Genomic DNA, 10,685 nt, shown 5'->3' on the forward strand with positions numbered 1-10,685 from the left:
AAGCCACATAAAAGCAATGAGAATAGCACACTAAACTAACATGAACCCATCTATTGGTTTCAGTGGGTATCAGTACATGGCCATCTTGTATTTTATTCTTGGAGTATTTCCTTGGAGTATTTTGAAGCAATTTCAGATATCATTTTATCCTTATAAATACCTAAGTATATTTCTTTAAAATATAAGGAAGTTTTAAAAACATAACCACAATGTCATTATTAAAACTTAAAAGGAAAAAAAAAATCTTAAAAATAATTATTTAATATCATTAAATATCTGGTCAGTTCTAACAGTAAGATATTTATTTCGTTAGTTAGCTAGTTGAAGACAGGGTCTTACTGTCACCCAGGCTAGAGAACAGTGGCTTGATTATAGCTCACTGTAACATTGAACTCCCAGGCTCAAACAATCCTCCTGCCTCAGCCTCCCGTGTAGCTAAGGACTATAGCTGTGCTATACCATGCCCAGCTAATTAAATTTTTTTTTTTTTTTTTGTAGAGATGAGGTCTTGCTGTTTGCCCAGGCTGGTCTCAGACTCCTGGGCTCAAACAATCCTCCCGCCTTGGTTTCCCAAAACGCTGGGATTTTTACAGGCATGAGTCCCCGCGCCTGGCCATAACAGTAAAATTTGAAGACTGAATACAATTTTTTCAATGAATAGTCTTTAATCTACTTAAAGATTCCATTATTATAGGACACTTAGGTAGTTTACAATTTTGTGTGATTGTAAATAATGCTGCGATGAAGAACTTCATGTCTATAATTTTTTCTCTAGTTGAATCATTTCCTTAGGATTTCTAGAAGTTGAATAGCAGTACAAAAAGTCACATAATGTTTTATTAAGTCTCCAATTGTGTGTATGATGTATTACAGAGTTCTTTGTTTATGCCCAAAGACCTTAACAGCCTCTAGTAGTTTTAACAAAGTGGTGGTTCATGGTCTTCTGCTCAGGGAATGCATTGCTGACTGTTTATTACACCTCATCCTGCATGGAATTCTTTGGTCATGGGAATCCTCATACCTAAAGTGGGAAAGATTATATAGTCTTAGATAGAGATGAGTATAAGAAAACTTGATTCTGTGTTTTCACTGTTTTTAAAGGGTAAAGTAGAAATTAGTAGAACACATTGAGGTGATCATTTAAATTTAGCATTAAGCTTGAATCTTTTTTTAAAAATTACTTTTTTTTTTAATAGATGGGGTTTGACTATATTCCCAAGGCTGGTCTGTAACTCCTGAGCTCAAGTGATCCTCCCTTCTAGGCTGGGCGCGGTGGCTCATGCCTGTAATCCCAGCACTTTGGGAGGCTGAGGCGGGTGGATATGAGGTCAGGAGTTCAAGACCAGTCTGGCCAAGATGGTGAAACCCCATCTCTACTAAAAGTACAAAAATTACAGCACACCTGTAATCCCAGCTACTCGGGAGGCTGAGGCAGGAGAATCCCTTGAATCTGGGGGGTGGAGGTTGCAGTGAGCTGAGATCTCAGCCTCCCAAAGTGCTGGGATTACAGGCATGAGCCAGTGCTCCTGCCTAGTTTGACTCTTGTTTGGATTATTAAACTGAGGATTCTGGGTGTGGATAAGAGTCTGAGTAGGTTATTTAAAACTACAGTGAGCAATATATGAGGAGTTTGTTGTTGGTATCATTTGGGATGCAGAGTGATGGTATAATGCAAAGAACTGGACTTCAGAGTCAGATCTGGGTTCATGTCATGACCCAGCCATGATAATACTAACAACAGTGATAATACAAATAATTACCATTTATTGAGCATACTATATGCCAGACACTATGCTAAACCTTTTATATATGTCATTTTATTTAATTTTGACAGTAATCCTCAAAGATACATTTATGATCTTCATTTTCCGGATGGAGAAACTGAAGTTAGGGGAGGTTAAATACAAAGCCTATGGCAGAGCTAGGTCTGTCTCTATAGTCTTTTTAAATAATTTTTTTGTTTTCATATACTTTTTGAGACAGTCTCACTCTGTTGCCCAGGCTGGAGTGCAGTGGTACAACCATGACTCACTGCAGCCTTGACCTCCTGGGTTCAAGCAATCCTCTCACCTCAGCCTCCTGAGTAGCTGAGACTACAGATGTGTGCCATGATGCCTGGCTAATTTTTATTTTTATTGTTTATTTATTTATTTTTTGAGACGAAGTCTTACTCTTGTCCCCCAGGCTGGAGTGCGATGGCGTGATCTCGGCTCACTGCAACCTCCGCCTCCTGGGTTCAAGCGATTTTCCTGCCTCGGCCCCCCACCCACCACCACCGAATAGCTGGGATTACAGGCGTCTGCCACCATGCTTGGCTAATTTTTGTATTTTTAGTAGAGATGGGGTTTCACCATTTTGGCCAGGCTAGTCTAGAACTCCTGACCTCAGGTGATCCACCCACCTCTGCCTCCCAAAGTGCTAGGATTACAGGCTTGAGCCACTGTGCCCGGCAATGCCTGGCTAATTGTTTTATTTTATTTTTGTAGAAACAGAGTCTCACTATGTTGTCCAGGCTGGTCTAAAACTCCTGACCTCAAATGATTCTCCCACCTTAGGCTCCCAAAGTGCTGGGATTACAGGCATGAGCCGCTGGGATTACAGGCATGAGCCACTGTGCCTGGCCTGCATTAGTGATTAACATCTTCTCAAAGTTTTCAAGTTTAGGCATTAAGTCAGGGCATTTCAGCTCTTCTAGTAATTCATCTTTTTTTCTCTCAACTTGCTTTTTTTCAGAGTTTGAATTCTTACACAAATGGAGCATATGGTCCAACATACCCCCCAGGCCCTGGGGCAAATACTGCCTCATACTCAGGGGCTTATTATGCACCTGGTTATACTCAGACCAGTTACTCCACAGAAGTTCCAAGTACTTACCGTTCATCTGGCAACAGCCCAACTCCAGTCTCTCGTTGGATCTATCCCCAGCAGGACTGTCAGACTGAAGCACCCCCTCTTAGGGGGCAGGTTTCAGGATATCCGCCTTCACAGGTGAGTTGTTTTCTGTTGGGGAAAAAAATGAATTCAAAGTCTCTGCCTCTTGTAAACAGTGGAAGAGCATCTTCCACTTCATACTAGTGCTGATTTAATAAGACACTTCTAGATTGGGAAGGCTTTTATATTGATGCCTTTCTTATTTGTAGCAGCTATTGCAGTAAATGGACTTTGGCTGAAGGTACCTTAGATGTCATAATCATAAATTTTTATACTGAAAGTAATCTCTAGAGAGTTGCTGCTTGAAAGTTTCCCTGTCTTAGCATTTTTTTTTTTTTTTGTGGCATGACCTCGGCTCACTGCAACCTCTACCTCCTGGGTTCAAGCGATTCTCCTGCCTCAGCCTCCCAAGTAGCTGGGATTACAAGCACCTGCCACCACGCCCAGCTCATTTTTGTATTTTTAGTAGAGATGGGGTTTCACCATGTTGGCCAGGATGGTCTTGATCTCCTGACCTCGTGATCTGCCCGCCTCGGCCTCCCAAAGTGCTGGGATTACAGGCATGAGCCACTGTGCCAGGCAAATCTTAGCCTTTTTTAGCGCCTTGTTAGGTTCTTTTTTTTTTTTTTTTTGAGACGGAGTCCCGCTCTGTCGCCCAGGCTGGAGTGTAGTGGTGCAGTCTAGGCTCACTGCAAGCTCCACCTCCCGGGTTCATGCCATTCTCCGGCCTCAGCCTCCGGAGTAGCTGGGACTACAGGCGCCCGCCACTGCACCCAACTAATTTTTTTGTGTGTTTTTAGTAGAGACGGGGTTTCACCTTGTTTGCCAGGATGGGCTTGATCTCCTGACCTTGTGATCTGCCCGCCTCAGCCTCCCAAAGTGCTGGGATTACAGGTGTGAGCCACTGCGCCTGGCCAGGTTCACATTTTTTAATATTCTGCGAATAACTATGTTTATTTCTCTGTTCACTTCAAGAGGAGTTCTAACATGTCTTTATTTGTGCTTCCTTATAGCATATGGGTCCGTTTGTTTATAGTATCTATGGGACAGACTTGGGCTTCATCCACTGAATTTTTAGGTCTTATTCCTTCTGAGTTTTATTGTTATTAAATCTACCCCTGGTATCTTTGGAACCAACTTTTTGAGGCTTGGAGAAATTACTGCAGCTGATTAATTAGATTTACTACAGTTTAGTCCAGTAGCAGCTAATGTGTACTCTGTTAAGAAGAGAGGAAGCATCTCAGAATCTGCCTGTAGCAGAATATTTTTATTATAAGTTTTTCACAATAACTGGTATATTTCTTCCTCTCAATCTAGAACCCTGGAATGACCCTGCCCCATTATCCCTATGGAGATGGTAATCGTAGTGTTCCACAATCAGGACCAACTGTACGACCACAAGAAGATGCATGGGCTTCTCCTGGTGCTTATGGAATGGGTGGCCGTTATCCCTGGCCTTCGTCAGCACCCTCAGCACCACCCGGCAATCTCTACATGACCGAAAGTACTTCACCGTGGCCTAGCAGTGGCTCTCCCCAGTCACTCCCTTCACCCCCACTCCAGCAGCCCAAGGTAGGAGACCTAAACGTTGTTCCTTTAATGTGTGTGTAATTAAGAGAACATAACATGGTTTATATAGTTTCTGTACTGGTTTGTGTTAAATGGGGACTAATTGCAAAAAGTTGGTGACTAATCTATAGCTTTACCTCAGCTTGGTTTCCTTTTTTTTTTTAATAGACTTTATATTTAGAGAAGATTTAGATTCACATCGTTTTTGTAAAAGACAGAAAGATACACATTTTCTGTTTGTTGTAATTCTTCTAAACATTAAATGCAAAGACTGCGTTTTACTACTTCAAATAATCTATGAACAGAAGACAAAACCAATGTGAAATATCTGCAGCATGAGCTTGTGTTTCAACCACAGACTTGAACATTATCACTTGTGGCTGTGTTCCTTTTCAAGACCTTGCTTGAGGTTTTTAACCTTTTAGGGGAAAAACTGATTCTTATTAATTAGGTCACAGGATGGATTATGAGGTGCTCATGGTGATGGACCTGCCACAGGGCAGGTTCCAGCCATTATAACTCGAAAATTCTGTGCCTTTTGTCTGACAGGGCACTCCCTTTTATCTTCTTAGGACTGTGTTTTTTTGCAAATGATTAAGGAGAGGGGTCCAATTTTATTGTTAGGGAATCTTTTCATGTACCTTTCTGGTCAAATGAAAGATGTGGGCTAGCAAATTTGATGTTGATGGATTCCCATTAAAACAGCTCTTTTCCTCTTTTTGCTCTCCCACTCCAAGGATTCTTCATACCCCTATAGCCAATCAGATCAAAGCATGAACCGGCACAACTTTCCTTGCAGTGTCCATCAGTACGAATCCTCGGGGACAGTGAACAATGATGATTCAGATCTTTTGGATTCCCAAGTCCAGTATAGTGCTGAGCCTCAGCTGTATGGTAATGCCACCAGTGACCATCCCAACAATCAAGATCAAAGTAGCAGTCTTCCTGAAGAATGTGTACCTTCAGATGAAAGTACTCCTCCGAGTATTAAAAAAATCATACATGTGCTGGAGAAGGTCCAGTATCTTGAACAAGAAGTAGAAGAATTTGTAGGAAAAAAGACAGACAAAGCATACTGGCTTCTGGAAGAAATGCTAACCAAGGAACTTTTGGAACTGGATTCAGTAGAAACTGGGGGCCAGGACTCTGTACGGCAGGCCAGAAAAGAGGCTGTTTGTAAGATTCAGGCCATACTGGAAAAATTAGAAAAAAAAGGATTATGAAAGGATTTAGAACAAAGTGGAAGCCTGTTACTAACTTGACCAAAGAACACTTGATTTGGTTAATTACCCTCTTTTTGAAATGCCTGTTGATGACAAGAGGCAATACATTCCAACTTTCCTTTGATTTTATACTTGAAAAACTGGCAAAGGAATGGAAGAATATTTTAGTCATGAGTTTTCAGTTTTCAGACGAATGAATGTAATAGGAAACTATGGAGTTACCAATATGGCCAAGTAGACTCACTCCTTCTTAAAAAATTTATGGATATCTACAAGCTGCTTCTTATCAGCAGGAGGGAAACACACTTCACGTAACAGGCTTATCAGAAACCTACCAGATGAAACTGGATATAATTGAGACAAACAGGATGTGTTTTTTTAAACATCTGGATATCTTGTCACATTTTTGTACATTGTGACTGCTTTCAACATATACTTCATGTGTAATTATAGCTTAGACTTTAGCCTTCTTGGACTTCTGTTTTGTTTTGTTATTTACAGTTTACAAATATAGTATTATTCTCTACTTCTTGGTACATTTTGTAGTAATATGTTTAATATAATTATTCAAGAGACTATATTGACAGCCAGATAGTATGGCAGTTCGGAAAAAATTTATATCTTTTCACCACTTGAATATACTGCAACATGTAGTGAGTAAATTGTTTCCCTTTTTGTATAGATCGTTAGATTAGAGTTTTTTCTTTTTTTTTTTTTTTTTTTTTTTTACCACTTCTGCCGTTCATGGTAGTAGTGGAAGGTGAATTTGGAAATGGCATTGACATAAAATGAAAATGTTTATGGACACTTTTTTGCTTTTTTATTGTATTTGGATAAAGATCCACTTAAAAATTACCTGTTTTTTTTTTTTTTTCCCCAAAGTGTAATTATGTTTTCACTATTGCTGCTTCTATAGAGGGCATTGTGATAGAGAGATACAGATGAAACATTAAATGCCACAGTGAGTAGAAATAATGACTACAAAAAGTAATAAATATGATTACTTGGTAATATCATTCTCCATCTAAAATATTAGTTTCACCTGTGAGCAGATTTCAGCTCAGTTTATAGTTAGAAACAATGAGGGTAAAAGGGGATTCATGCTCAGGGAATGAATCAGCCATAGTTAGAGTGGGAAATTATTATTTTCTTCATTTAAAGTAGATTTTATTTTTATTTCCCTAAATTGCATAAGATAAAATTGTCTGTTTAATAAAAAGACATTTATTACCATTATTAACAGTCTTTTTAGAGCCAAATTTAAGAAAAGGATATTGAAAGGGTCTTTGTTGGCCTTGTTTGGGTAGCTCTATGGTGTTAGATAGAAGAGACTTAGGTAAATAAATTTTTGTCTGAGGTGAGTATACAATATTGGTTCTTGGAAAAACAGCTGTTTCTTCATAAGATACCCAAGTGATAATTTTTTTCCCCTAGACTGTCAGGCTTATGAGTAAATACTAAATCTATTAGCTGTCTCCACTCATAAACCAAACCAAACCAGTACAAACACATTAGATGAGGAGAGGAAATGTAGTAAAAATACTAGCTGGGTCTTATGGTTGGGATGAATGATTTTATAAGATAATATGGTGATAATTTTATTCTAGGATTTTATTTTTGGCCTAATATAGGAATGTTTAAAAAAGGCTTTTCTATGAAAATTAGAAATTTATACTTGAAATTAAAAGTCTAGAAGGGGGAGGACCTTAAAGCTAAGCTACCAGTAAGACAATGAATAATTCAGAAGAGAACACTACTCTTTTACTGACTGAGTGCCCAAGATGCCAATTTCCATGAAGTGTTGATTTATATATATGTACACATGTTATGCACATATATGTGTTTGTTTTCTAACAGTTATTTTTTAAGCTTTTGAGATAATTTTAGACTTATAGAAGAGTTGTAAAAATAGTAGAGTTCTTGTATACTCTGCACCCACCTTGCCCTTATGTTAACATCTTACGTAACAATAGAACATTTGTCAAAATTAAGAAATTAACCTTGATAAAATACTAACTAAAGTAGAAAGTTTAAAAAGTAGAGATTTTAATCTTTTCACTAATTTCCTTTTACTGTTCCAAGACCCAGCCTTGCATTTAGCTATCATGTCTATGTCCTGTCTTCCAGTCTGTGACAGTGTATCACAACAGGGGATACCTGATGTTGTAATGTATTTCCGGTGTTGTTAACCTCGATCACTATGCTAAGGTGGTGTCTGCTAGGATTCGCTACTGTAAACTTACTGTGTTTTCCTTGTAATTATTGACTATTTGCTGGAGATACCCGGAGACTATGCAAATGTCCTGTTTCTGCTTAAACTTTTGCTTATTTTACTATCCATTGGCAGATCTTGCTTGTGGCAGTTACTACTGTGGTGTTCTAATGGTGATTTTCTATTTCTCTCAATCCTTCTACATTTATTATTGGAATTCTTCTGTAAGGAAGAGTTGTCACTTCTGGATTTATATTTTTAACTATAATAAGATATTCAGGATAAGTATAGATTTAGAACTTAAAGATGTTAAATCATGTTAAAATTATTCCAAATACCAATATCAAAGAAAACTAAGTTGGTAATCTATCTCAGAAAATAAATGAACTTAAGAAGGAAAATAGTATTTATGATTTGTAGAATTGGTTCAACTTAATACTGACTTTGGACTGAATTCAAAGTTTTCTTGAAATTTCACATCTGGACTTTTTAAAGTGTCTACGTTTATATTACTTTGGGGATCATTTTGTCAAAGTCTTGAATAAAGTTACCCAGTCCTGGCATGATAAACACAACTATGTTTTTTTTTTTTTTATAATAACCCTCTGTTGTTCCAAGTATGAATGCCAATGTAATTGTTTAAACAAATAAGCCCTAATGAAGTATACAAGGGTTGGATTATATGTGTCTCCACATGTTGGTGCAGAATTCTTTTAAATGCTTTTAAAAATGGAGTTTTAAAAACCGTTTTTCAGTTGGTTAATGTAAATAATACCATCAAAGCTAGGCAGGTTAAAAAAAAATTGAGGAATGTAGATTAAATAGGCATAAAAAAAGTTTTTGGGGGATGGATAGTTGATGGAGCTTTTCTTTTACAACTTTACTTTTTTTTACTTCTTTTTTTTAAAAAGTAAGGAGTTTACCTCAATTCGTAGAAGGTACGAGTTTAAAAAGTCAGTTCTATGAAAGGCAGCATTCTCCTGATCCCACCCCCATTTTTCCTTCTCTAAAGGCAACCACTTTCAACTGAGTTTTTCTTTTGTTAATCAAAAAATTTTGTTTTTAGAGACAAGAGTCTTGCTGTGCTGGTCTTAAACTTCTGGGCTCAAGTGATCCTCCTGCCTCAGCCTCCTGGGTAGCTGGGACTACAGGCATGGACCACCTCAACCAGCTTCAGTTGAGTTTTTAAGTTTTTTTTGAGATGGAGTCTTGCTCTGTCGCCCAGGTGGGAGTGCAGTGGCACAATCTCAGCTCACTGCAACCCCCACCTCCCAGGTTCAAGCCATTCTCCTGCCTCAGCCTCCTGAGTAGCTGGGATTGCAGACACGTACCACCACGTCCAGCTAATTTTTGTATTTTGAGTAGAGGCAGGGTTTCTCACCATGTTGGCCAGGCTGGTCTCGAACTCCTGACCTCAGGCGATCTGCCCACCTTGGCCTCCCAAAGTGCTGGAATCACAGGTGTGAGCCACCATGCCTGGCCAGGTTTCTCTATCTATCTATATGTTTTCTTTTTCTTTCTTTTTTTTTTTTTTTTTTTTTTTTGAGACAAGAGTCTTGCTCTGTCACCCAGGATGGAGTGCAGTGGCACAATCTCGGCTCACTGTTGCCTGAAATTCCTGGGTCCAAGGGATCCTTCCACCTCAGCCTCCCCAGTAGCTGGGAGGCATGCATTACGGCACCTGGCTAATTTTGTAATTTTTTGTAGAGATGGAATCTTGCCATGTTACCCACGCTGCTCTCAAATGCCTGGTTGGGCTCAAGTGATCCTCCCTCCTTGGCTTCCCAAGTGCTGGGATTACAGATGTGAGCTACCACACCTGTCCTCAATATACTTATTTGGTAGTTTCATTGTACGTTATCCTATGTAAATGCTAAGCAGAGTTTAGCTATATAGTAACCTGATTACTTTTCCTTTCCTAACAACTTGTTTTCCCTGGGATTAATCATCTGTCATATTTGTTTTGTTTGCTTATCTACCTAAGACTGATTTGACCTTCTCTCAGTTGTCTGAGTCTCTCAAGATGCTCAGACAAGGCCGGGCATGGTGGCTCATGCCTGTATGCCCAGCACTTTGGAAGGCCAAGGCGGGAGGATCGCTTGAGCCCAAGAGTTCAAGACCAGCCTGGGCAACATAGTGAGACCTCGTCTCTATTTAAAAAATAAAAATAAAAAATTAAGATAAATACAAAATGATTAAAAATTATTAATATTGGCCGGGTGTGGTGGCTCACACCTGTCATCCTAGCACTTTGAGAGGCTGAGGTGGGTAGATGACTTGAGGTCAGGAGATCACCCTGGCCAGTATGGCAAAACCCCGTCTCTACTAAAAATACAAAAATTAGCTGGGTGTGGTGGTGCATGCCTGTAATTCCAGCCACCTGGGAGACTGAGGCAGGAGAATCGCTTGAACTCAGGAGGTGGAGGTTACAGTGAGCTGAGATCGTGCCACTGCACTCCAGCCTGGGCAACAGCGAGATTCTGTCTCAAAAAAAAAAAATATATATATATATATATTATATATTTAAAATATATATAATATAAATATATATTTAAACATATATATAATTTAAATATAAATATATATTTAAATATATATTAAAATATTAAAGATGTAATATATATTTAATATATATTTAAAATATATATATATACACATATATATGTATGTATATATATAAATATTTTATCAATTTCAAACTTCTGAAGAGTCTATCCTGAACCCTTCTGACTGGAAAACTAGTATGTTCC

At 38.6% G+C, this 10,685-nt stretch overlaps 1 protein-coding gene across 2 annotated transcripts in view; it reads left to right on the forward strand.

The window, feature by feature from the left end:
• BAG4 (BAG cochaperone 4) overlaps positions 1–9,370 on the forward strand; it is a 36,670-nt gene extending 27,300 nt beyond the window's left edge. For both annotated transcript variants that reach the window (XM_032144198.2, XM_032144199.2), the window contains 3 exons: positions 2,734–2,988; positions 4,249–4,503; positions 5,238–9,370. In XM_032144198.2, coding sequence (XP_032000089.1) covers positions 2,734–2,988; positions 4,249–4,503; positions 5,238–5,723 — 996 coding nt within the window. In that variant the 3' untranslated portion in view covers positions 5,724–9,370. The remainder of the gene's footprint in view (positions 1–2,733; positions 2,989–4,248; positions 4,504–5,237) is intronic.
• The last annotated feature ends 1,315 nt before the right edge of the window (positions 9,371–10,685 follow it).

Source organism: Hylobates moloch, unplaced genomic scaffold, assembly GCF_009828535.3.
Source record: "Hylobates moloch isolate HMO894 unplaced genomic scaffold, HMol_V3 SCAFFOLD_22, whole genome shotgun sequence".
In the NCBI taxonomy this organism is placed as follows: Eukaryota; Metazoa; Chordata; class Mammalia; order Primates; family Hylobatidae; genus Hylobates; species Hylobates moloch.